The 27,893-nt window shown below is 44.3% G+C and overlaps 1 protein-coding gene across 1 annotated transcript; it reads left to right on the top strand.

Moving 5' to 3' along the window:
* Positions 1-428: 428 nt before the first annotated feature.
* Positions 429-27,325, top strand: VIL1 (villin 1). Its single transcript, XM_043996652.1, has 19 exons — positions 429-503; positions 1,927-2,001; positions 2,730-2,926; positions 3,846-3,954; positions 4,452-4,562; positions 6,742-6,944; positions 9,052-9,130; positions 9,536-9,634; positions 10,647-10,800; positions 11,396-11,496; positions 11,663-11,800; positions 12,229-12,387; positions 15,052-15,231; positions 15,987-16,132; positions 18,419-18,563; positions 20,927-21,115; positions 22,104-22,172; positions 23,520-23,660; positions 27,145-27,325. Exons 1-19 carry the CDS (start codon positions 429-431, stop codon positions 27,256-27,258), a joined length of 2,484 nt encoding a protein of 827 aa, XP_043852587.1. The 3' UTR covers positions 27,259-27,325.
* The last annotated feature ends 568 nt before the right edge of the window (positions 27,326-27,893 follow it).

The following is a 27,893-nucleotide window of genomic DNA, read 5'->3' as shown; positions in this document are numbered from 1 at the left end:
TATCTCCTGAATTTCATTCTGCTCTCCTGTGAATTTTCTAAATGTTTCATTGACATTTTTCTTTCTTCTTTCTTTTCTTTCTTCCTTTTCATTCTTTCCTTCTTTTCTTTCTTTGTTCCTCTTTTCCTTTCCCTTCTTTCTTTCTCTCTTTCCTTTTTTCTTTCATCACTATCACTAACTCCCCCAAAACACCATCCACCCATAAAGATTGTTCCTTGTGACAAATAAAATAGTTAAACAAAACAGATGACCCCATTGGCTAGATCTGAAAAATGCACTTCTAGTCAAACACCACTCTGTCAAAAAGTGACATCCTTGCATTAGGTAACTGAGACCTAAAGGGTGCTGCACAAGGCTGCCTTATAGAATGTACATTGGTTACTACCACTGTTTGATCTTTCTCTGGTCCTTTTCCAGGTTCAGCCATAATGACAAAGCTCACTGCCCAAGTCAAAGGTTCTCTGAACACCACCACTCCTGGAATACAGATATGGAGGATAGAGGTAAGTGACCAGGCTGGGAAGGAATGGGGGAAGGGGTCCCCTCCCTTCAGTATGACTGGCCTGGAGTAGGAGGGAGCAACTTCTAGGTCTTCCCTGACCCCATTGGGTTAACAGCTCACTCCTCCAAGCTTCTCCCTTCCACTCCCTCCTTTCCTCTTTTAATTCCGTCTTTTAACTATTAGCACTTACTCCTCTTCCTTTTCATTCTCTTTTTCTTATTCTATCTCCTTCTCCTTACTTTCTTCCTTTTTGTTTTCTCCTTTTCTTTTTTTCTTTTTGTTTTTTTGGGCAGGGCAATGAGGGTTAAGTGACTTGCCCAGGGTCACACAGCTAGTAAGTGTCAAGTGTCTGAGGCTGGATTTGAACTCAGGTCCTCTTGAATCCAGGGCCGGTGCTCTATCCACTGCACTACCTGGCTGCCCCCTTACTTTCTACTTTTCATCCTTCCTCCCTCTTCTCCCTCCTCCTCTTGTTCCTTCTTTTCTATCTCTTTATCCCCCTGCTCATCCTACTTCTCTTCTTTCTCCATTTTTTCCTTCTTAAAAAAAAATCTGAATCTTTGACTCCTCTTCCTCCTTCTCCTCCTCTGTCTGCTGTTCCTTCAGCTTCTCTTCCTCCTCCTCCTCCTTTGCTGTCCCCAAATCTTCCTAACTTTTCTTTTTCCTTCTCAGGCAGTTTGTGGAGTGGTGGATAGAGCATAAGGCCTGGAGTTAGGAAGATGTGAGTTTAAAGCCAGCCTCAGATCTTACTAGCTGGGTGACCCTGGGCAAATCGCTTAACCTCTGTTTCCTCAGCCTTAAAATGGGGATAATAATTGTTCCTACCTCCTTTGGTTGTTGTGGTTGTTGTGAGGATCAAATGAGATAATATTTTTTTTAGAGATAATATTTCTTTCTTTCTTTTCTTTTCTTTTTTTTTAAGTGAGGTAATTGGGGTTAAGTGACTTGCCCAAGGTCACACACCTAGTGAGTGTTAAGTGTCTGAAGCCAGATTTGAACTCAGGTACTCCTGACTCCAGGGCCGGTGCTCAATCCACTGCACCACCTAGCTGCCAAAGAGATAATATTTCTAAAGTGCTTAGCGTAGTGTCTGGCACATTGTAGACATTATATAAATGCTTATTTCTTTCTCTTCCCCTTCCCTTTTCAGATTCCCCCTTCTTCATTCTCTCTTTCCTTTTTCTTCTCTATTTATACTTCTCCTTTGTCTTTTCCCCATTCATCCTTCTTTCTATCTTTCTCTTCTCTCTACTGTTTCTCCCCTTCCTCTTCTCAAGCCCACAGAGCATAGTGTTCAGGGCTAAGGAGTCTGTGGTACCTGGCATTGCTTTATCTCCTTCACTCCTACCCAGTAAACTTTGACCTTGGCTCAAAGGAAGGTAGGTGACCAGTCCTGCATTCTCTGTTTCTTTCTCCCACAACAGGCCATGCAGATGGTGCCTGTCCCCAGCAGCAACTTTGGAAGCTTCTTTGATGGAGACTGCTACGTTGTCCTGGCTGTGAGTACACATGGAGAGGGGTGCCACATCTGAAGAATGGGTAGAAAGGAGGGGGTCTGCTTGAATACCCTGGGCCCCTTTCTGGGAGCACTTGGTCAAGGTCCCACTGAGCCAACTGGATTGAACCTGGAGTTCTAGGACCCCTAGGGAGAGAGAGAGGAAGTCAACAAACATTTATTAAATATTGATTATAAGTCCAGACATATGGTAGTTACTACGGGGAACACAGAAAGAAATGAGAGACATGATTACTGCCTTCACGGAGCTTACAATCTAGTTAAATATGAAGATTTTCACACAAGAAACAATTCAAGAACAGCACAAGAAGACAGTAGGACTCTGATTTGGAGCCTTAGCTTTGACACTAAGTAAGGGTTGGTCTGGACCGTCTCTAAGGTCCAACTCTGGTTGTACGATCCATAACCAAGTGTTATATTGCTGACTCCTCCAGTGCTATAGGAACTCAGAGGAAAGAGAACAATGGGAAACCATGACTTGTTAAGGAAGGAGAACACACTAATCCGGTAGAGGTGTGCAGGAGGGAAGACTGAAGATGCCTGTCATCCTTGGCTGGGCTACTGAGAGCCTGACAGCAAGGAACAGTGGGAAGAACACTGGGTTGGAGTTGAAAGACCTGTCCTTGTTACTTACACACTACATGACCTTGGACAAGTCACTTCCTTTCTCAAATTTCCTTCCTTGACCTCCTATGATTTTCTTCTTTGCAGATCCATAAGACAGGGAACAATTTCTCTTATGACATTCATTTCTGGTTGGGCAAGGACTCGTCCCAAGATGAGCAGGGGGCAGCAGCCATCTATACCACCCAGATGGATGACTTCCTTAAGGGCCGGGCCGTCCAGCATAGGGAGATCCAGGGCCATGAGAGCGATACCTTCAGGGCCTACTTCAAGCAAGGACTTGTGTATGGATACCTTTCCCCCTATCTCCCATATATTCCTTCTCCCAGTCCAGGGAAAGACTACATCTCTGAGGAGACTGTCTTCACCTTTGCCTCTACTGAGTCTAATGACTGACCCCAGTGTTTCTGTTAGGTCTTCTGGGTAGGAAGCTACTGCCCCTCTCCCTCTCCTGCAAGCCTTGATTCCTCAGCTCCCCATCCAATGACCTCCTCCATACCGCCATCTCGCTGGAACACTCCTATGAATCTCTGGTCTAACCCCTAGCTCCCTGACTCCTTCTTCTTCCTACTCTCCTACTCCCTAGAGAAAGTGAAAGGTGTATATTTGGGGGGTTGAGGGTGGTAATCCTTCATTCATTTAATAAGCCCTTACTAAGCACCTACTATGTACTTATAAGATGTAAAGCTTAGACACAACATGGCCTTTGCCCTCAGAGAGATTGAAGTTATGATTAGGGATTGCCCTGGGTTGGATAATTTGGAGAACTGAGGCATACTCAAAGAGGTACAGGAGGGGAAAGCTTCATCCCTTTTCCGCTGACCTCACTGTTCACATCCTGGCTACTCTCTTTCTTGTCCCTACCCCTATTGCTATATAGAGTCATGGTCACAGTTGTATATTGTGGTGCAATAAGAAAGTCACTAGGCTGAGAGTCAGGACTTGTATCTTGTACTCTAGTCCTGGCTAGCTGTGTGACCATGCCTTTCTGACTCAATTTACCCATTTGTAAAATGAGATTAGATAACTTCTAAGTTCTCTTCCAGTTTGAAATCTATGATCCCATGATTCTGTATATTGTCCCAAGCCAACATTGATAGTTAAGATGGCTCCTTATATCAGTTTGAGGCTGCATATAGTTAGTTTATCCTATACATGAATATATGTGCAGTTCCCACTGATCTGGTTCTGACTCCTCTCCAGGATACGGAAAGGAGGGGTGGCTTCTGGCATGAAACATGTGGAAACCAACTCATATGATATCCAACGGCTGCTGCATGTCAAGGGCAAGAGAAATGTGGTGGCTGGAGAGGTAAGTGGAGGAGCCAGAGTGATGTCATTTGGGTCGTGGTCTCCTCTTGATAAGATCTTGTAGACTTCTCTGATTTATCACTTATCATAGAAGGCTTCCTTAGAGATGCCTCCGTGTAAGTCCTTGAGATGGGAAGGACCAAAGAGGCACAAGGAACCAACTAGACAAGGCATAAGGAGCCACAGTTTCTCAGAGATGACATAGGAGTCTCTCCCTTCTGTCTCCTCCAAGGAGGCTTAGATATGGCTAGAGCAAGGACTGTGGGTCACGATATAGAACCAACACCTGTCCCTCCCTAGGCCTTCATCTCTCCCTTTTGTATTAGGAAGAGATAATCCATGGACCAGGAAATGGAAGCTTGGGATTCTGGATGATGACGAGGATTTTCCCATAGCTGGGGACTCTGCATAGGGTAACAAAGGGCTAAGGGAAATCAGAAAAAAATGCAAAGATGAAGACAAATTTGGGGCCACTTTCTTCCCCTACCAACTTCATAGGTGGAGATGGCATGGAAGAGTTTCAACAAAGGGGATGTTTTCCTACTGGACCTGGGCAAACTCATCATACAATGGAATGGGCCAGAGAGCAATCGAATGGAGAGGATGAAGGTAAAGTCCCCCAGGAGGCAGGGTGGTGCAGTAGGAAGAGAGCTGGATTTGACTTCAAATCCTGCCTCCATAACATACTAACCTCTGTGGCTTTGGGCAAATAATTTACCTTCCCTGGACTTCAGTTCCCTTGTCTTGGGAGTAAAGGATTTGGACTGGAAGATTGCTATGGTCCCAGTTCTATAAAATATCCTATGAAAACTCTACCACCAGATGCTTACCTTTGTTCCACACGACCCCAATTTCCTCACTTGACCTCATGGTCACTTCTTTGACAGACCTATAAGATTCTCGACTCACCTTACTTTCTCTTCCAGCTCCAATAGTGGGCCACTCCTGTCTTACTGATCTAACTCCTGGCTTCCTTACTCCTCTTACCCCCTACCCTACTCTCTCAATCCCCAAGAGGGAGTGTGTGTGTGTGTGTGTGTGTGTGTGTGTGTGTGTGTGTGAATAAGGATTATCATTTGTTTAACAAACATTTATCAAGTAGTTACTGTGCTAGAGAGATACAATTTTCAATTAAGACAGGTTTCTGTTTTCTTCGAGCTTGCAACTATGAGCAGGGGTGACTCTTGGGCACATAGGTGAGAACTTGGAGATGGTTTTCTTCACTTGTCCGCCCAGCATCCTCATAGTCTGATGTTTCCTGATCATACATTCCATTACCACCACCACCACCATGCAGGTGGCATATGCTTGCTATCTGGCCACACTTTGGCTTACCTTAGGTTCTGATCCTCATCAAGGTTCTATCAAAAATTTTATCTCATCTATATCATCTATATCTATACCTATATCTATATCTATACCTCTACATCTCTATCTCTATCTCTATCATCTCTATCTCTATCTATACCTATATCTATATCTATACCTCTACATCTCTATCTCTATCTCTATCATCTCTATCTCTATCTATACCTATATCTATCTCTATCATCTATATATCTACCTCTATCTATCTATCTCTATCTATACCTATATCTATGTATACCATCTATATCTATATCTCTCTATCTCTATGTGTCTGTATCTATCATCCATCCATCCATCTATCTATCTAACTATCTTGTTGTATGTGGTTGTTTGTATGTTGTCCCACTAATTAGACTATGAGCTCCTAGAGGGCAGGGCCCATCTTTTGACTTTCTTTGTAAGCAACCTCACCAACTAGATTCCAAGACTTCCTCTTCCCTGCGCTACAGAATTCCTTTCTTAACTTATGAAGCTGCTAGTCCATTCTGCTCAGGGTTCAAGAATTTCTCCAAAGTCTGCCATCTGATCAATTTCTGGTACATTAGGAGCATCTCTTCTATGTTAAATCCAGTCTTGTGCCCCCAAAGAGTAGAAAGAACATGTTTTCCCCTGCACTACAATGTCTGTTGAGTGTAACCTCTCAAAAGCAAAATAATGCCTTTTAACAGGGGTCTTCAAAGTTAATCCAAAAGAATGGGCAACAGGGATACGTGGCAATGTTGGTGGAGGAGGGGCAAGTAAGATGAGAGAGAGATCCTGAGGGAGAATTTAGGGGCAGAGACCCTTTACACACACTGCCCAGATGGCTAGTCACTTTGTTGGCCTCTGGGTAAATCAAGCCCTCGATACATGACCCCTTCTTTAGGGAGCTGACGGCAAGTCACACACACTGGATGCTTCTCCGATACCAATATTTATGTCCAGGAGCAATGAGCAATTAGCTTATAGTGAACATTAAGAGCATCTCAGACAAGGCAGTGTGTATAGTACAGTGGAAAGAATTCTGGATGGGGGGCCAGAGGACCTGAGTTGGAAATCCAGCTCTATTTGTGTGACATTGGGCAATTCATTCCCCCTCTCTGGATCTTCCATACAATGAATCATTTCTAAGGTCCCTCTTAGCTATACTTTTATGCCTGTGATCCTGTGATAGGGCTACAAGTAGTCTGAGGAGACCTGCTAGACCCAGATCCTTAGTGAGTTTAGGTCTCAGGTCATCCTCAGCATTACCTAAGAGACCCAGCACATTCCTTTGTCCAGAAATACTCCCCTCCTACCTTCCCGCCCCCCCCCCTCCCCCCCACACACCACCACCAACATTGCTTCCTGGGAAGCTCCTTCTCTTATTTCCCTGAAGCAAGCGATCAGGGGCATCTCCAAGGATTTTTCAAGCATCCTCCCCCTTTCCATTACTTTGCAGGGTATGACTCTGGCAAAGGAGATCCGGGACCAGGAACGGGGTGGCCGGGCTTACGTTGGAGTGGTGGAGGGCGAGCGGGAGTCTGAGTCACCTGAACTGATGGAAGTGATGAAGCATGTGCTCGGCCAGAGAAAGGAACTGAAGGCGGCCATCCCTGACACTGTGGTAGAACCAGCTCTCAAGGCTGCCCTGAAACTCTACCAGTAAGTGTCTGTCTGTGTGTAAGGCAAGGAGGGAGAGAAGGGCTAAAGAGAGACCTCATTGGGTGCGCTGAAGCAGAGCTCAGGAGGAAGGGGGATGCCAATCAAAGTCCTAGTTCACCAAGGGTTTCTTTTCTTCCCAAATCTTACTGGCTGTTACCCAAGAATACTGGGCTGAGGCCTCTTCTGTACTTCTTTAGTGCTATTACTCTGATCTTTGGGGGGTATACTCCCTTCTTTCTACCTATCAGGTGGTGCAATAGATAGAGCACTGCGTCCAGAGTTAGGAAGCCGTGAGTTCAAATACAGCCTCAGACTAGCTGGGTGACCCTGAGCAAGTTACTTAACCTCTGTTGGCCTCAGTTTCTTCAGCTGGAAAATGGGGATAATAGCACCTATATCCCTGTGTTGTTTCAGGGATCAGATGATATTCCTGACACATAGTAGTTGCTTTATAAATGCTTGTTTCCTTCTTTTCTTCTTTTACTAGGACAAAACCAAGGTCAGGTTTTTCAAATGTTCTTTATCAGTTCTTAAGAGCAAATGAGATAAAACAAAGTTAATCTAGAAGAGCACAGAGTTGTACAATTACAGAACACAGGAGTCTTCTCCTGGAAAGAACACTGGATTTAAAGTTAAAGGATCTGGCTTAGAATTGTGGCCCCACTAACTATTTATTTAGATGTGTGACCTTGGGCAGGTCACTTTGTCTCTGTGAACCTGTTTCCTTATCTGTAAGATGAGGCAAACTAGTTATTTCTAAAGTCCTGTCTGGCTCAAGATGCTGATGCTTCCCCCCCCCTTTTTTGGGGGGGGCAGGGCAATGAGAATTAAGTGACTTGCCCAGGGTCACACAGCTAGTAAGCATTAAGTGTCTAAGGCTGGATTTGAACTCAGGTCCTCCTGAATCCAGGGCCGGTGCTTTATCCACTGTGCCACCTAGTTGCCCCCTGTGATGCTTTTAATCTAGCCAGACAAGCCAGCATTGGGACTGATGACCTAGTTTTTACCCTGTTCCATCCCATTAAGCATATGAGTTTGGCCTTTCCATGTCACCAACTACCAGGTCAACCTGAAGGAGGGAAAGAGAAAGGACACAGCCACCAATTCAGTCCTGGATTGCTCATTTAGTTTTTTTTTTTTAATAAAGGGTTTTTTTGGAGAGCTTTTGTTTTAATATCATATATATTTTCCAATGTATCTGTTCCTCTAGTCCTTTACTTATAACAAAAAATAAAAAAATGAATAAAAAAGGTTACCGTGCTAACAAGTACATCAAAAAAAGTCTAACATCATATGCAGTGTCCCATACCCATCCAGGGTCCCCTCTGCAAAGAAGGAAGGGGAGAGACCCTTTGGTATTTCTTCTTTGAGGCTAAACTTGGTCATTATAATCTCACAACACTGTTCTTTTCATGTACATGGTTGCAGTCATTGCGAATATTGTTTTCTTGGTTCTGCTGACTTTGTATCACTTTATGTGTCTTCCCATACCTCTTTGTATTCTTCATATTCATTGTTTCTTATAGTGCAGTAATATTCCAATATATTCACATACCAGAATTTGGTTAGCCATTCCTCAGTTCAAATCCCACCTGTGTGACCTTGAACAAATCACTTCCAATCACCTTGGTTAGATCACCTTGAACAAATTCTTTCAAAGAGATTTCCCTTTAGAGGTGTGTCCTATATTCAGAGATACATCCTATATTCTGACCAATAGGATATTCATCTGAAGAGTCTTCACATTTTTAATAATGTCCTCACCTGGGGCAGCTAGGTGGCGCAGTGGATAGAGCACCGGCCCTGGAGTCAGGAGTACCTGAGTTCAAATCCGGCCTCAGACACTTAACACTTACTAGCTGTGTGACCCTGGGCAAGTCACTTAACCCCGATTGCCTCACTAAAAAAAAAAATAATAATTTTTTAAAAATAATAATGTCCTGACCTCCACTGTGAAGGCAGGGGGCAGACAAGCAGCTGGAGAGATGGAGATCCTAGAGAGAGCCTCTAGGACCCAAAACTAGGGTCCTAGTTTTGAATCAGCCCCAAACTGACTCCCTGTGTCAATTTCTTATTCAATTCCTCCTTCCTCCCCCATCCCCTGCAGTGTGTCTGACTCAGAGGGCAAACTGGTGGTAAAGGAAGTGGCCACTCGTCCTCTCACTCAGGACCTACTGAAACATGAGGTAAGAAGGGCCCAGAGAGGTGGATGGGAGAGTGGAGAGGAGCCTTTAGTTCTGCCAGTGCCCAGGTCTTCTCAATTCCATTAAACCCCAGGTGGCTCCTCCTCTTCTCCCCTCCTCTACCCCCTTCCCTTTCCAAGGATGGAGCCCAACCTTTAACTTTATGCTATAGGGAAGGGAGGCTCCCACACTCAGATTTCCTGTCCCCTTGGGTGGAGACTTGGGGAAGATGCCATGGAAGGAGAAAGACCAGCTTCCTGGTCAAGGAGACTGAGCTATTTGAGAATCTTGTATTGTACTCCTTAGGTCCCTTGCCCACTAGAATAGGGTCCATGAGAATTTCACCCTGGACCCCTTTCTACTCTTCCCTCTTTCTCCCTTCCTCCTTTCTCTTCTTTCCTCTCCCAGGACTGCTATATCCTAGACCAGGGAGGTCTGAAGATCTATGTGTGGAAGGGGAAGGAAGCAAATTCTGAGGAGAAGAAAGGGGCCATGAGCCAAGCTCTGGTAAGGAGTTGGGGCAAGAGATTCTGGAGTAAAGTGAAATGGATTGGGGGAGAAAAAGGAGAGCAGAGGGAGAGGAGAACAGGCAGGAGGCAGACAGACAGAAAAGCAGAGAAGCAGAGGAGAACAGGCAGGAGGCAAATAGAGAAGCAGAGAGGAGGAAGAGACAGCAGGAAAGAGGAAGAAATCAAGACAGTTGAATGCCATGGGAAGGCTAGGCTCCATTACACATAACAGGTTTCCAGCTAATAAATATTCTGGAACAGGATTCCAAAGATTGGTCATTTCTGGGGCCATCTTGGGATTTAGGGGCTCTCAATGTTGGAAGAAACTTTAGAAATCAACTATTCCAACCCACACTTGCACAGGACTCTTCTCTCTAATGTTCACACAAAGTGACTATGTAGCCTCTTGAAAGCTCCAGGAGTGAAAGAAGTCATGGGACAATTTGGCTCCAACCTACTTTCCAGAATCAGCCAGAATGATCTTGCTGTTGCTCACACATTCCACCAAGCATCTCCTTCATTTACTCCATGCCTGGAAAGCACTCCCTATAGGACATCTCATCTTAGGATCCCTAGCTTTCTTCAAAGCTGGGCTCAAGTGCTATTTCCTACAAGAGGCTTTTGTTGATCACTCCCTCCATCTACCTCAGCTCCCCTGCCAAATTACCTGGGGGAGCTTGTTTGTTTGTTGGCATATACATATATATTAGCTCTTTGTTTTCAGTGCAAGAACTATTCCATTTTTCTCTTTGGTTTCTCCAGCATCTAGCACAAACACTGCCTTAATCAACATTTGATTGATTGATTGACTGATTAAAAAAACCACAAGGACAACAGAGGAGGGAGGGAGAGAGAAGGAAGCTGGTGGGTTAATCTCAACTCCACTCAGAGGAGAGAAGGTTTGCGGGTTAGTTAGGGTCAGAGTTGGGTCAGGGCCAAGACCTAGTGTCGGGGAGCTATGCCTCTTTCTCTGAGATATTTTCCTTCTCCATAACCACATCTCTTTATAGAACTTCATCAAGGCCAAAAACTACCCAGCCAGCACCCAGGTGGAAGTACAGAATGACGGTGCAGAGTCAGCTGTCTTCCAACAGCTTTTCCAGAAGTGGACAATACCCAGCCGAACTTCTGGTCTTGGCAAAACTCACAGTGTGGGCTCTGTGGGTAAGGAGCTAGTGACAGCCTGGGAAAAAAGCTCTGAGTATGAGAGCCGGATTATAAGAGCTACCTTGGGCCCCGCCCATCCACCCTTCTTTCTCATACTCCTCTGACTTATTCTCATAGAATTATAGTGCCACAGAACCCTGAAGCTAGAATGGACCATCTACGCCAACTCCTTCATTTTGTACATGAAAACACTGAGTCCAAACCCCTCATTTACCACTGGGAAAGTGAGGCCCAAAGGAGGTTCAATGATCTGTCCAAGGTCACACACACACATACAACTAGTAAACATCAGGGATAGGATTTGAACTTAGGTCTTCTGAGATCTGTGCCAACCAATGCTGTCATTCCTGTGAAAGGAAATGTATAACTCATGAGGCTTGCTCTAGAAGTCATTGTAAGGGTCCAGGAATCAAGACTAAGATACAGAAAAACAAAAATCCCCCAGTACCTCCTCAAATTTAAAGTGTGGTATGGATTCTGGGAGCAAAAAGACCTCAGAGGAGATGGAGATAGCTGAGGAATCAGGAAGACTTCATGAAGAGGGCTGACCCCTCCTCTGAACTTCTCTCTTTCCTTTGCCCTTTGACCCTAGCAAAAGTGGAACAGGTGAAATTTGATGCAGAATCCTTGCATGTCAAGCCTCAAGTGGCTGCCCAGCAGAAGATGGTAGATGATGGAAGTGGGGAAGTCCAGGTACAGTAGAGGGGCGTACTGACCTTAAGTGACAGAAAGGAGAATGTTCTTCTCCATTTGAGTGGGGGAAGGTGGATTCAGTGATGGCTAGCATCCACCTTCTTTGGAAGCATCACCCTTGACCATAGACTCCCTTTCCTCCCACCCTTGCAACCCCTCCATACAGGTGTGGAGGATTGAGAACCTGGAGCTGGTGCCAGTGGAATCCCGGTGGCTGGGACACTTCTATGGTGGGGACTGTTATCTGCTGCTCTACACCTACTTAATCAATGAGAAGAAGAACTACCTACTCTACATATGGCAGGTGAGAGTCCACTTGAACACCAGAGCATGGTCCCAGATCCTTCTTCAGGTTCCCTAGCTCTTGACCTATTTTTATCTACTTTGCCCCCAAATCACTTTATGCCTGGCATATAGTCGGCACGTAGTAAATATTTGCTGGTTAATTCTCCTCTAGTTCATCCTGTACCTGCTCCTCCCTCTCCCTCCCCTGACATCACAACCTCCTCTGAGCCCTCTTCTTCCTTCTCTTTCCTTCCCTTTTCTTCTGCTCAGATGTATGGGGTTCTAGATTAGATTAAAATGGGGAGAGGCAACAATGTTCATGGCATAGAAAGCTGAGACGAGACTTGGTTTCCATTGCTTTTACCCTCTGGGAGGGACTTCAGGATGGGTGGGCGGGGCTCTCTTGCCACTTTTCTCCCCATCCACCCCCACCCCTAAATTCTACAGGGCAGCTCTGCTAGTCAAGACGAGATTGCAGCCTCAGCATATCAAGCAGTCATCTTGGATCAGAAGTACAATGATGAGCCCGTCCAGATTCGGGTGCCCATGGGCAAGGAACCCCCTCATCTCATGGCCATCTTCAAAGGACGCATGGTGGTTTACCAGGTGAGAGAGAATGCTCTCAGCACCCCCATCAGAGGGGTCCAACTGGAGAAGTTGGTACCCAATACCTACCCAATAGACAGGGAAAGAAATTCCTGGATGGAGAGGGGAGCTATGTTTGAAGGGCTAAAATGTTAGCTCCTTGACAGCAGGGGCTATTTAATTTTGTCATCCCCAGCACCTAGCACAATGCCCTGCACACAGTAGAGTTTTAACAAATATTTGTTGAGTTGAACTGAGGTAAATTATGGTGGTGAGGGAAGGGAGCAGTTGGTGAGCAAGGGCGGTACCATATTAAACTAGTCAATTTCAGCATCACTTCTCAGATGGAAACCTTTTGATGTTCCCTTCTTGACTGGCTCCTTGCTTTTCTGGAAGTGGTAAGAAATAGAAAAATGATACTGGAATCTACAGTCTGATTTCTGCTTCAATTCCCTGGTTAGGTCCCATATTGTAATAGAAATCATTTGTGCAGATATGCCTAAAATATTAAACTTATCAAAAAACATTTCATTCATTCAGTGGATATTTATTAGTTGCTTACTATTCATACATCCCAAGAGCATTTATTAAACACCTACTAAAAGTAAGTCACTGTGCTAGATTTTGGGAATAAAAAGATGAAAAAATGACAAGGGACCTAGAAATCAATAAGGAAGATAGAAAACGTACACAAAAAAGCATGATATTATGTGCCAAGCCACTAGGTTAATTGCTATGGGGAAAACTGTTGTTCCAACTGTCAAGATGTATTAAAATATAATCGGGGGGCAGCTAGGTGGCACAGAGGCTAAATCACCAGCCCTGGATTCAAGAGGACCTGAGTTCAAATCCAGCCTCAGACACTTGACACTAGCTGTGTGACCTTGGGCAAGTCACTTAACCCTCATTGTCCCACAAAAAAAATTTAAAAGACAAACAAAAATATAATTGGGGAGATCAATTCATTCAATACACATCTGTTAAGTATCTACTACATGCAAGGCATTGTGCTAGGCTCTCCATGAGATTCTTAGGTCAGGAAGACACAGTTACAGCCCTCAAGGAGTTTATACTCTAATACAATTTAAAGATAAGACATACACACATAAAAAGTTAACTAACATACATGATTTTTTGTTGTTGTTGCTGTTTTGTTTTTTTTTTTCTGGGCAATGAGGGTTAAGTGACTTGCTCAGGGTCACACAGCTAGTAAGTGTTAAGTGTCTGAGGTCGAATTTGAATTCAGGTCCTCTTGAATCCAGGACTAGTGCTTTATCCACTGTACCACCTAGCTACCCCAATATACATGATTTTTATCATAAACGTCAAAGGAGTGGTGCAGATTAAGAAGTAAGGTTTCGGGGCAACTAGATGGTGCAGTGGATAGAGCACCGACCCTGAATTCAGGAGGACCTGAGTTCAAATCCGGCCTCAGACATTTAACACTTACTAGCTGTGTGACCCTGGGCAAGTCACTTAACCCCAATTGCCTCACCAAAAAAAAAAAAAAAAAAAAAAGAAGTAAGGTTTCAGAGGAGGGAAGAAGGAGGGCCTGAAGCTGGACACTGAAGGCTGAGGATGATTTGGATAGGCTGAAAGATATAGGAAGGGCATTCCATGAACCAAGGGACAGAGGCAAGAATGAGCAATGAACGGGTTCAGGGAACAGTGAACAGAGACTTTGTCTGGATAGTCAATGGGAGTTAAGTTTAGAAATATAAGGTAAGATAAGAACAGGTCATGAAAGAGCTTGAAGACCAGCTTTAAGAGCTTGTCATGGGAAACAACCATAGAGAGTCATGATTAGTCCTTAAGACTTTGGCTTCCTTAAGACTAGGGACAGTTGGGGGTTTTTTTGCCTTTCTTTGTATCCTCAGGGCTTAGCACAGTACCTGACTGACAATGATGTAAATGATACTTTAAAGACTAGAGAGAGACTAATTGCAGGTTAGAGGAGACAAGTTTAAGAGATTCTGGCCAAGTGGTCTTGGACTGAAGAGATGAGGGCTTGTAGAAGAATGATAACAGTGGGAAGAGGAAGGAAGGGTGTTTTGAGGGAGGAATCAACAGAACTTGGTAAGCAATTAGGGGTGAGAGGTTATGTCAAGGGAAGAATAAGAAATGATTCTGGGGTCTGGAGCTTGGATGTCTGAGAAGGGGAGAAGGGGACTGGTTGTGAGAAATGACAATTTAGGTTTTTTGAGACACTCAAAAGGTGATTCGGTTTGATATATTTGGGGAGATATGGGGATACAGAGGAAACATGCCCTGTGAATGGTCCTTATCTAAGCTATTTTCATAAGAAGACAAAGGCTTGACTTTGATATGAAAGCAACAGAGCATGCAAATGTTTCCACAGACATGGTTTTGAGAGCCATTTTTCTTTCCTTGAGAGCAAAATCAGTACTCCCTGAGGAAGGGTGTGGGCCGCTCCAAAACTGGCTGGGCTCCTCACTGGAGAGTTCTAGGTATAGGAGAATAGGCGAATAACTCAGGTAGCCCCTCCTAGACTTGGCAAAGACCAAGACCACAGCACCTTCCCCTCCCAACTTGGATGACATCTCTGGAGTAGTAAGTCCAGAGCCTCTACTTCATAAGGGAGTAGAGAGAGACTGTTGGGCTTCCTTCCACAGTGAACACCTGTGGTTGACATTTCTCCCTCTGTACTCCTCTCTTCCCTCGCAGGGGGGCACCTCCCGGTCAGGAAACACTGAGCCTGTGCCTTCTACCAGGCTGTTCCAAGTTCGAGGAACAAATGAAAAGAATACCAAAGCCTTTGAAGTGACTGCCCGGGCCAGTTCCCTCAACTCCAATGATGTCTTCATCCTCAAGACACAATCTTGTTGCTTCCTGTGGTATGGGAAGGTGAGTGTACCTCCCCCTATGAACCGGCCACTGTGGGCAGGCAAGGAGGGAGAGGTGTGTCTGTTTTTTCCGCTATCTCTCACCTTCTCTTCTTCCCATCTTTCTCATCTCTCTCTCTCTCTCTCTCTCTCTCTCTCTCTCTCTCTCTCTCTCTCTCTCTCTTTTTTGGTGAGGCAATTGGGGTTAAGTGACTTGCCCAGGGTCACACAGCTAGTGTTAAGTGTCTAAGGTCAGATTTGAACTCAGGTACTCCTGAATCCAGGGCTGGTGCTCTAACCACTGCACCACCTAGCTGCCCCTCATCTCTCTTCTTTTGACCCTGTGGGCCCACTGGTCTGTCTCTCCTTAGCTTTGTGAATGTCAGTCTTTGTCTTCCTAGCTCTGTATCTTTGACAGTCTCTGTTCCTTTTCTCTGCAGGACTCCCTGTCCCTTTGATCTCTGTGCCTTTCTCTAGGTTTTCTTCCCAAAGGCCTCCTGGTCCCCTAGAGTCCCCACTTCCACCAGCCCTCAGAAGGGTAGCATCCCTTTATGAGATATTCTTGAGGAGGTGACAAATTCTGGGTCCCACTTCCTTCTCATAGACCTTTGTCTGCACCCAGGCATAGGGAGCTCTCCAGCCTGGGACCTTGTTCAAGAGAACAGTGAAGCCAATTCTTAAGCAGGGACATCCTGGGACAATACACTGGGGCAAAGTGTCTTGAGGAACTGGAGATAGTCTCCCCTCTGCAGTCCCTTGAGCTTCCTCTCCCTGCAGGGCTGTAGCGGGGACGAGCGGGAGATGGCAAAGAGTGTGTCGGACCTCATCTCACGTACAGAGAAGCAGGTGGTGGTGGAAGGGCAAGAACCAGCAAGCTTTTGGGTTGCCCTGGGCGGAAAGGCACCCTATTCTAACAACAAGAGGTAACTGGACCCACTGGAACCTCCCCCCCCCCCCCATGAATCCTTCCTTATGAGTCAGAGAAACCCCTTCTGGTAAGAGTTAGATATAACAGGAAGGACCCAGTGAATGACTCAAGTCTCACCTGTGGCTCTAAGAAGTTGCAGCATGGGCAGCAGCCACACCTCATAAGCTGTCTCCACAGACAGGCTAAACCAGATTGAGGGTGACCGACCAGCCTTAAACCCGTCAGTGAGTTAGGGGGTTGTCTACTTCAAGCAAATGAAGACTTCCCCAGTGGAATGAGCAGATGAGTGCAATTTGTTCTGACAGTCATGAAGCCAACTGAAGTAGGTGCTGTGGAGTGCTTAAAGCTTAGTCAGGGATTAAAGATACCAAGGTTATCCACTGCAGGTCAGGGCCATTGCCTATCTTGACTTTTGTCTTGCTACTAGACTTTGATAACTTTGGAAGAGTGAGGCTGACAACTTGGTGCAACTTAAATCCAATTGACTCTGGAGTGAGTCAAGACATCATCTTGTGATGTCATTGGTCCTTTTAGAAAATGAAGGACAAGGGGCAGCTAGGTGGTGCAGTGGATAAAGCACCGGCCCTGGATTCAGGAGAACCTGAGTTCAAATCCAGCCTCAGACACTTGCCAGTTACTAGCTGTGTGACCTTAGGCAAGTCACTTAACCCTCATTGCCCCACAAAAGAAAAAGAAAAAGAAAACGAAGGACAAATAACACTGACCCTACAATTTCCTTTCTACTGAGAATGCTAGGGCAGGTAGTGGGGTGAGATTGAATTTGTAGACCAGCTATTTACTCTGGGCACTCCTCCCTTCCCTAAATATATATATATTGGAGAAGCTAGAATTGGACTTCCAGTCTTTGTCCTGTTTCCTCCAAGCATCAGATGGCCTGAGAGTGTACCTAATCCCTCTTGGGTGGGGCAGAGGGAAGTGTCACAATCTCCATGGCAAAGGAAGCCCAGAGTTCAAGTCCATTAGATTAGATAAACTTAAATAAACTTCAGAAAGGGCAGGGCATTGGCCATAGGGCTCAGCACTTTGGTGGAATGCTTACATCAGCATCTGAGTGGTAGGTGTTGGGCTCTCTTCTCTGAGGATAGAAGAAATACCCAACCCTTGCTCCCCCACTCTGGTCTTGGAAAGTTAAAGGGATCAGGATTAGCCTGGAGAAGAGATGGTTTGAGGAGGTTTGGGAAGTGGTTGAAAGTCTGGGTTTTACTGGATTTGAATCCCTGAAGGATTGCTTTACTGAGGGATAGTTATCAAGAGAGGTGAATAAGGTGTTAGGGAGGACTAGCACTTCTGGTGTGAGAGCTTGCCGAGCCCTTTTCAGGGCTGCTCATTCATCTTTGGGGTTCACTTGCCACCCAATTCTCATCTGTGGCTCCAACAAGCATGCGCAATGGCCACACCATCTCTACAGATAGGCTAAAACCAGGTTGAGGGTAACTGATGAGCCTCAAATCCATTGGTGAGTTAGGGGGGTGTCTACCCCAAGCATGTGGAGACTTCTCCTAGCAGAATGGGCAGATGAGAACAATCTGTTCTTTTTTTTTTTTTTTAGTGAAGCAATTGGGGTTAAGTGACTTGCCCAGGGTCACACAGCTAGTAAGTGTTAAGTGTCTGAGGCCAGATTTGAACTCAGGTCCTCCTGACTCCAGGGCCGGTGCTCTATGCACTGCGCCACCTAGCTGCCCCCAAACAATCTGTTCTAATGGCTATTGAGGCTTGCTGAAGCAGGCTCTGTGGAGCACTTAGAGCTTAATCAGACGCTGAAGATGCCAAGTTCCTTCACTGCATCCCTAGTTAACACCAGTTGTCTTGATTTTTCTCTTGCCACTGGACTTCGATGATTCTGGAGGAGAGAGTGAAGCTTTGCAACTTTTCCTAGCTTAAATTCAATTGACTCTGAGTCAAGACATCACCCCACGATGACATTGGTCCTCTTTGAAAAGGACAAACAACAGTGACCAACAATTCTCCAGTTTGAGGAGGCAAAGGGGAAGAGGGAATGGGCTACAACTTTATATCCATAAAGATGGAGGTTGGATTTCAGGAAGAACTTCCCAGTTGTGAGGAGAGTGAATCCTTAGACTGGGAGGTGTGGGGATTGCAACAGGTTAGGAAGTGTGGAGTCCTTTCTCTTGAAGGTTCCTTATAGGAGGGAGACATTCCTTCTCTCCATATTTCCCAAGACCTCGGAAGCCAGAAGAGGTGTCTAGGAGTGTTCCTTTCTAATTCTGCAAAACAAATTTCATTTCCTTGTCCCTTACAGGCTACAGGAAGAAACTCTTTCCATTGTGCCTCGACTCTTTGAATGTTCCAATCAGACAGGCCGCTTCCTGGCTACAGAGATTCCCGATTTCAATCAGGATGATCTGGAAGAAGATGATGTGTTTCTGCTGGATGTCTGGGACCAGGTAGGACTCTGAGTGCCTTGGGGGCACTACGTCCCTGATCCATCCACTCCAATATGAAAAAACCTGGCTAGTCCCTCAAGGATCTGGAATTCAAATCTTGCCTCTAGCTACTTCCTCCCTGTGTAATCCTGGGTAAATCACTTCTTTCTGGGCCTTAAACTTCTCCATCTGCAAAGTGAGGGAGTTAGGCTAGATGGTCTATTCAATCCCTTCCAGTTCCAAATCTCATGACTGCAACTCTGCAGGAATTTATTATTTTTGTGTGTGGGTGAAATGAGTTGCAAGAAATATCCTCAGTTTGGGGGAGGGAGGTCAGGCAAGGGAAGAAACTCATCCCATCTGTCAGCTTCCTATTTTAACTAATTATTCTTTGTAACTGGGTGCTGAGCTCCATTGATTCTATGCTGGTAAATAATTGCAAGTGCAGTCAGTGCCATTTCTTTCTTTTTTTTTTTCTGGGCAATGAGGGTTAAGTGACTTGGCCAGGGTCACACAGCTAGTAAGTATCAAGTGTCTGAGGCTGGATTTGAACTCAGGTCCTCCTGAATCCAGGGCTGGTGCTTTATCCACTGTGCCACCTAACTGCCCCTGGTCAGTGCTCTCCCTCCCCACCTCGTTTACCACTTCACAGAACTCTATTTCTTTACCGTAAGGCTTTATTGTTGTAGTGGAAAAAACATTGGATTTGGAGTCAGGAGAGTCCTAGCCTCAAATCCTAGATCATGTATGTGAGACCATGGATGAGTCATCTATCCTCTCTGAGCCTCAGTTTCTTCACCTGTAAAATGGGGACAACGATAATAACTACCTCCAATTATCTCACAGCATTATTGTGAGGATCAAAGAGATAATGCATGCAGAGCACTTTACAAGCTACACAAATGTCAGCAATTGTAACTATATTGATCAAGCCTGTTTGTTTGGTAGTAGTTGCCCCATGGATGTGATAGCCTGGTAAGTAATTTTCAGTCATTTAAACTTCAGTGTAAGTGAATTTCTGAAGTCAAAAGAATCACAGATTTGGAGATGAAAGAGGCCCTAAAGGTGATCTAGTATAGTTTCATTATTTTACGGGTCAAGAAGCTGAGTCCTGGGGGCAGCTAGGTGGCACAGTGGATAAAGCACCAGCCCTAGATTCAGGAGGACCTGAATTCAAATTTGACCCCAGACACTTGACACTTACTAGCTGTGTGACCCTGGGCATATCATTTAACCCTCATTGCCTCTCAAAAAAAAAAAAAAGAACAAAAAAGAAGCTGAATCCTAGAGAGGAAAAAAAGTAAAGAGCATGAGACTGCGTTAGGGAGGGAAGAACAGGGTGCCACAGGAGCAGAGGACTAGCAGTAGGCACAACAAAGACAAGCAAGCATGCATGGCTTATCTATGAAGATCCATTTCCTGGGGCTGCCCATCTTAACTGACAAAGAATAAACTGAACGTAGGCTACATCATTTAAAAAAAAAACCTCTGCATTGAGTTTTATTAATGCTTTTAATTTCTACATCATATTCATTTCCTTTAAAAATTTTTTTTACATCACATTCATTTCTGAATGGGTTCTTTTCCTACCTAGTTAGTCTTCCCTTGTAATAATTATTAAAAAAAAAACTAAACTAAACCAGTTTAGAAAAACCAAGAGGGGGCAGCTAGGTGGTGCAGTGGATAGAGCACCAGCCCTGGATTCAGGAGGACCTGAGTTCAAATTCGGCCTCAGACACTTGATACTAGCTCTGTGACCTTGGACAAGTCACTCAACCCCAATTGCCTCACCAAAAAAAAAAAAGAAAGAAAGAAAGAAAGAAAGAAAGAACAAAAAGAAAAAAAGGAAAAACCAACATACCTGCTGTTTTTAGATAGCATTTACAGCTCTCCACCTCTAATGCAATTTTCTCATCTCTTCTCCCAGCCTGGGAATTCTAATTACATGGGTTTAACTTCATTTGTTGCTTTTAGGTAACGGTAATATTATAGTTATCATTCTGCATGTTACTTACTTCTTTCTGCTTCCTTCTCATTACATCATAGCCTTTAAGTTTTCACATGATTCTCTTAATTCTTCACATTCGTACTTTCAGTGCCGTAATAGTCCCGCACGTTTGTGTACTCCAATTTCATTATTATTTACAATTTCAAAGAAAGATCCCAGAACTCTTTCCTTCATCTCAGAGAAGTGCACTTAGGCAGATGGGATGAAGAACTACTCACTTCTGGCTGTGGCCTCTTTACGGAAGGGGATGTTACCCCTAGTTCTGTGGAGAGCTAAGGGGTGGAATTGGTGGGGTGGGAAGTGGGAAAGGAGAGCCTGGGGTGGGGTCAAGCTCTGCCTAAGGGCAAATTTAAGGAAGTCTGGGATTTGTGGACAGGTTTTCTTCTGGATCGGGATGTACGCCAATGAGGCGGAGAAGAGAGATGCAGCCGTCATGGTGCAGGAGTACCTGAAGACACACCCCAGCGGACGTGATCTTGACACACCCATTGTGGTGGTGAAACAGGGACATGAGCCCCCTACCTTCACTGGATGGTTCATGGCCTGGGATCCTTTCAAGTGGACTGTGAGTGACTCTCCCAGTATTTTGCTTATACACTCATTATGGCTCTTTGCCCTAGGAAATCTCTCTAGGGCAGGGATCTTAAGAATAGAATTTTAAGTACAACGTTTGTTCATAGAAGTCCTTGATTTTTACTCATTGTGGTTTTTATCCATTCCAAGAATGTTGAACTTAGAATCAACCCTTGGAGTCTGAACTTGGCCTCTGGCAATTATTAGCTATATAACCAAGGGCAAATCCCTGCATTTCAGTTTTCTCATCTGTAGAGTGGGGATTATACTTTCACTATTCATTCCAGAGGGTTAGTTAACATTAGACAAAACGCTTTGTAAGCCTTAAAGCACTATGGAAATGAGTCATCTTTATTATTATCTGATTGGTTGATTCTATCTACAAGTCTGAACACCAATCTATCTAATGTTGTGTAATTGCCAGAAACCCTTCCTCGGTTGCTTCCTCTCAAAATCTGCATTGATTCTTTGGCTCCAGCTCCACTCTTTTTCTGTTGTTGTTGTTGTTGTTGTTGTTGTTCCCCTTGCTCAGTTCTGCTGGAACCACAGACAACTATACAAAGTGGGGATGGGGCAAAATTAATGACACCATTTCCCTCCACATCCCACTTATACTATTTTATTCCTTGAGAAAGAGTGAGGAAAAAAATGTTAAGGTCATTCTCTGCATCCTAATTAGTAAATCTTTTGGACCTTACTCGTCACTTACATAACAACCCACCCCTTCATGTTTCTAATCTGGATACATGCATGAGTTTCTGAGAACTGAATCAAATGATATTGGAGAGCATGTCCCTTCTCCTCCTTTTCACCCTCTCTTGTCCCAAGTCCACTTCCTGGATTCAGGATATCTTGTTTTTCTTCTATTCTCAAGTGAGAGCATGAACCAACCCTCAGCTTATCAGGAGAAATGACCCGACCCTCCTTCCTCACCCCTTGTCTGACTCCATTTTCCTATTCTGTTGTCTCATCATGTGTAGAACACCAAATCTTATGAAGAAATGAAGGCAGAATTGGGAAACAATAATAACTTGAGCCAGATCACAGCTGTGAGTATGAAATTCACTCAACATTTTTTTGTTGTTGTTGTTGGGCAGGGCAATGGGGGTTAAGTGACTTGCACAGGGTCACACAGCTAGTGAGTGTCAAGTGTCTGAGGTCGGATTTGAACTCAGGTCCTCCTGAATCCAGGGCTGGTGCTTTATCCACTGCGCCACCTAGCTGCCCAACTCAACATTTTTAAACTACATAGGATGGAAAAGGCACTAGGCACAAAGACAATAAATAAATACAAAGTAATATAAAGAGGGAAAACACTAGTGGTTGATTCATAGGAATCAATTATCATGGGCAAACCTTAGTCTAGTCTCTAGCTTAAACAGTGGGTCTCGACCCCATATGAATGTGTATGTGTGTGGGGGGGTCTCAAAAATTTGACTACAGTATAAGGTTATGTGTAACTATTTCTTATACCTGCATACCCGGGGTGGAGTAAAAATTTCTTGGGTGAAAAGGGGTCTTGAGTGGAAAAAGTTTAAGAAACCTGGGTCTAGTCAGGCTAGCCAGTTTCTCTAAAGGATCATTTTGTCCATGACTCTACCAGTGAACAAGGTTCTTGTCAGCCCAAATAGATGGTACCGAGTGGATCTCCAGGAAAGTAGATATCAGTGTCCTTCATCTTGCTACTATCCTTGAGAGAGCCAATCACTTCCCTTCAGGAAATTTTTACTAGTGACTAGTCTTAATCTGTTGCTTCATGTTCATGTTTTTTTTTTTTTTCTCATCAGAGATGGAGAATTGTTCTACCCAAACATTTATGTAGGTTCTAGTTTTCTCATTTCCAAATATGATGCCAACTCCTTTGAGCTACCACTTAGTACATGTTTACTCTGTAAATATTGATTGGCTTGGTGCCAGGTGCCATAGCCCTTTCCGCTCCAGGAGCTCCCAGCCTTAATAAGTGAGATGACAATTGATAATTGACAGAAATATGTTCAGAGCAATATGGGGATTGCATGGGTGAGAGTAATAAAACAAAGACATGTGGTGCTGATTATAATTACCCAGGGCTCAGCACAGTCTAGGAACACCCAGGAAAAGTTATATATCAAAGAGGGTCTAGAGAAATACAAATTTGACAAAATAGAGAAATCTAGAATTGTTTGGAGCACATCTCTGACCTTTGTGGGGGTCGTAGGGAGAGTAGGTTGCTAAATAAAACAGGTATATACCTGTTACACTTATTGAGCTGGGAAGACCTAGGGTCTGAACGAATGTATCATTGCTTAGGGGAAAAGGAATCAGAAAGCTTTCTGGAAAATGTTGCCTTTAAGTTGATGTTGGATCAACCATGACCAAACTGGGGTAGACAGCTGTTTCCTTTTCTTCTTCCATAGGAGATCACCAGTCCTAAGACAGAAGTGTTCAAGGCTAACACTAACCTTGCTCCTGGACCTTTGCCTACTTTCCCATTGGAGCTGCTTCAGAACAAGCCTTCAGAAGAGCTACCTGAGGGTGTGGATCCCAGTAGGAAGGAGGTGAGGTGGGGAAGGGTGGGTGGGTCAAAAAAGGTGAAGCTACGCTTTTATGAGTGCACCTTAGAGGGTTTCCAACTCTACCTTAAGGCTCATTGCAAGGAGTGACAGTATTTTTGGATGGTCAGTACAGTAGTGTTTTGAAAAACCACTGGAATTGGAGTCAGAATTCATGGGCTCAAATCATTCGATTTATCATCTGTGTGACCCTGGGCCTCTTGAGAAAGTTCAGTCCTCCCTCAGATACTTCTTAGCTGTGGGACCTTAGGTAAATCACTTAACTTCTCTTGGCCTCAGTTTCCTTATCCATAAAATGGGGGTGATGATACTAGCATGTTTCATAGGGTTGTTTTCAGGCTCAAATGAGAGAACACATGTAGAGCACTTTGCAAACCTTAAAGTGCTATATAAATGATAGCTATTTTTAGATGACCTTCAAGATCCTTTCTAGTTCTAAATCCCATAATCTATCTATCTAGGGATTATCTATCTATCCATCTATCGGTGTAGATGTTTGTTGTTGGGCAAGCATGTCTCACATATTACTATTAGAGCATATGCATAGTGCTTTTTATTTTTTTTATTTTTTATTTTTTTTTGGTGAGGCAATTGGGGTTAAGTGACTTGCCCAGGGTCACACAGCCAGTAAGTGTTAAGTGTCTGAGGCCGGATTTGAACTCAGGTACTCCTGACTCCAGGGCCAGTGCTCTATCCACTGCGCCATCTAGCTGCCCCGTGCTTTTTATTTTTTAAAGCGTTTTTCGTGGACTCAGATTTGGTCCTCACTCACAACCCTGTGAAGTATTCATTTTACAGATGTCTTGAGGTCCAGAGGTGGTGATTTGGCTAAGAACACATAGCTGTATTATGGAAGAGTAGAGGCCAGATCTGTGCTTTCTTCATCATGCTACATTCTGTATTACCTCTAGAGAAGGACCACAGATGATTAACTGGAAGCAGAAATATATTATTGCTTTAAAAGGGGGGGGGCGGGGAGGACCTGATTGGATGTAGGAGAAAAAGAAAACAGAAGCAATGTATTTGGTCTCTTTTAGAGCTTACTGTCAGTAGTAGACTTTTTTTTTTGGGGGGGGGGGGGGACAAATGAGGGTCAAGTGACTTGCCCAGTGTCACACAGCTAGTATCAAGTGTCTGGGGTCAGATTTGAACTCAGGTCCTCCTGAATCCAGGGCTGGTGCTTTATCTACCGTGCCACCTAGCTGCCCAAGTAGTATAGTCTTTTTTTTGTTTGTTTTTTAGTGAGGCAATTGGGGTCAAGTGACTTGCCCAGGGTCACACAGCTAGTAAGTGTTAAGTGTCTGAGGCCAGATTTGAACCCAGGTACTCCTGACTCCAAGGCTGGTGCTCTATCCATTGCGCCACCTAGCTGCCCCCCAAGTAGTATAGTCTTAATACTTAGTAAGAGAGTTTTGTACATTCTTGCTGAAGAGAGAGCTGAAAAGAAGTTTTGGGGTTTAAAAAAAATTTCCTTAGGGCCATTCATTTCAGAAAAGTGCTGAGACAGGAAGACAGATGAGGGCATGACTTGTGTTCACACTTAAAGCCAGTATGTGAATGAATGAGGGTTAGAGGAGGGAGTGATAGATAAGAAATCGTCAGTATGGCCCAGAGTTCAAGCTCAGTCTTATCGTAACTCCTATCTGACTGAGGGCTCAGAGTACAGCAAGTTTTTAGAAGTGAACACAAGCCTGTGTTCTGAAGATGGATCTTTGAAAGGAGAGATGTCTGTGAAAGTTTAAGTCAGGAGTTTGCACCAACGGAGAAACCCATAGTAGATAAGCAGGTGATAGAACTTTTACTCTTACCAATCAATACCTTGCAGTAACACCTCAATTTAGAGTTGCAGAAATTTTCCTGTATTTGCCACCCAGGAGATTATATGGTGTGGCTCCCCAGGGATGGAAGGGCAACCATGACAGGTCCCATTAACCTTGGTGTATCCACTAACTTTAAAACACTGCATAATTACCAACCCAGTCTTTCTTCTGTTTTCGTGAGACCTTTGACAGTTTATTATTTAGGAGCATTGGATTAGGTGACAGCTAGGTGGCGCAGTGGATAGAGCACTGGCCTGGTATTCAGGAGGACCTCAGTTCAAATCCGGCTTCAGACACTTAACAATTACTAGCTGTGTGACCCGGCCTCACCAAAAATAAAAAATTTTTTTAAAAAATAGCATTGGATTTAAGGTCAGAAGACCTGGTTTGTAAGTCCAGGTCTACTTACTAGCTGGGTGGGGTCCCAGGCAAGTCATTTCATCTTTGGGTGTTTCTTCACCAAAAATGAAGTTGAACAAGATAATCATTAAGAGTCCCTCAAAGTTGATCTATTTTCAGGTATTTCCAAAATTTGTCTTTGGCAGGGACTTCCTGAGCAAGGTAGCCCTTTTCCTCAGCCCAAACAGTAAAGTAGATTCCAGTTTGCTTGACTTCATTATTTCTAATACCTCTATTATCTCCCACTCCGATATTCTAATTGCAAGGTCAAATTGAATGAAATTGTAATTGAAATTTCCTGACCTAGGCTCCTACTATTACCATATTCCCTCCCACTCCCAATTACTAAAACCTGTGCTCAGGAAAGAATTTGACTCCCCATAATCCCTTTCTCTGGAGACTCCAAACCAACAAAACCTTTAGCTATTGTTGAATCCAGGTCCCCAAGTAGGTTGGTCCAAATTCCTCACTAGCTGGGCTTGGCCTTTTAACTGTGAACCAATCAGAAAAGAATCAGAGGGGCAGCTAGGTGGCGCAGTGGATAGAGCACCTGCCCTGGAGTCAGGAGTACCTGAGTTCAAATCTGGCCTCAGACACTTAACACTTACTAGCTGTGTGACCCTGGGCAAGTCACTTAACCCCAATTGCTTCACTAAAAAAAAAAAAGAAAGAAAAGAATCATAGACCTTTAAAGCTATGATTCCTTAGATCCTTTATAGCCAGACCACCCTACCCACACTCCTAACTAGGGGTGTCTGGATAAACTTCAGGGGGGTTATTTTCACTAACTTCTAGCTGAAATGTAGCATTTCTTTCGATTATGAACATAGGCAACAAGTATTCTGAGAAGGGGTCCACTGGCTTCAGACTGACAAAGAGGCACATGCCACAAAAACAAAAAAAAAGGTTAAGAATCCCCATCTAGTTTTTTCCCACTCCCTCATTTTACAGATGAAGAACCTGAAGTTCAGAGAAGCGATTTACACACAGGTACTAAATAGAAACAGGATTTAAACCCACCTCTTCTGAATGCCCAACCCAAGGCTATTTAGACATCTGACTTGTTCCCCATTTTTATGGTTTATTGCACTGTTAGATTTTGCTTTCCATCTGACTTCTGTGATTCATCACATTGAAATGTGCTCCTGGGACAAATACTGGTTATTCAGCAGGGACTTTGCCCTTCTGCCTTGCTTGTTGCCCACATGACCTGCTCCCTTGCCTCACCCCCTCCTCCTCTTTATCCTCAGGAACACTTGTCTAGCCAAGAATTTACTCAGGTCTTCGGGATGTCTCCAGCTGCCTTTTCAGCCCTGCCACGGTGGAAACAACAGAGTCTCAAGAAGGAGAAAGGGTTGTTTTGAAGAGAGGAATACCTGTGAAATCCACAAGGCAGCATCTGCATCTCTCTTTCTCTGCAGCTTCGCCAAGCTTGGTTTTGTTTACTGTTATTGTTATGCCAAATAAAGTCAAATTACATTCAGAACACTGAAGGACAAAGTAATACTCCCTCTTCAGTTATATACCTACAACTTCCCCCAAAAAGGATCTGCCTCAGCAAACCGGTGGTCCCATTTCCTAGCTCCCCAGAGGAAAGACTTGGCAGTGGTTAGGCTGGCCTCCCAATTGCTTTTAATTATCCTGTCACAGGAAATAAAAGTGGCCACTCTGGACATTATCAGGGTCTCGAAATCATGGCTTGTCTGATCTCAACAGTCGGCGTGTGGACCATTTTCCAGATTTATAATTTTTACTTTAATTTTGCTTTCTTCGGCCTGAGCCTAACATTCTCGGTGTGCCATCTCCACTCTGTTCTGGGGCAAACCCCATATTAATCAAGTAATTAATACTTCAGACTAAAATGAATTTAGCTCTATTAGTCCACAACCTAGGCTCCCTGAAAGAGGGTATGACAATGCCTAAGTTTGTTCTGGGCTTTGTGGTATAGAGATATCTTCTTTCTGTATTCAGGCCACTGTCTGGAATCCAGAGCCTGTAT

This window comes from Dromiciops gliroides, chromosome 3 (assembly GCF_019393635.1).
Source record: "Dromiciops gliroides isolate mDroGli1 chromosome 3, mDroGli1.pri, whole genome shotgun sequence".
NCBI lineage: Eukaryota > Metazoa > Chordata > Mammalia > Microbiotheria > Microbiotheriidae > Dromiciops > Dromiciops gliroides.
This window is presented reverse-complemented; position numbering and strand designations above follow the sequence as displayed.

Excerpts from the sequence above, each read along its gene's own strand:
- VIL1 (XM_043996652.1), top strand. The coding sequence starts at position 429 with ATGACAAAGCTCACTGCCCAAGTCAAAGGTTCTCTGAACACCACCACT. Across the intron at positions 18,564-20,926 it reads TGCTGGATGTCTGGGACCAG|GTTTTCTTCTGGATCGGGAT; the intron begins GTAGGACTCTGA and ends ATTTGTGGACAG. Across the intron at positions 23,661-27,144 it reads TGGATCCCAGTAGGAAGGAG|GAACACTTGTCTAGCCAAGA; the intron begins GTGAGGTGGGGA and ends CTTTATCCTCAG.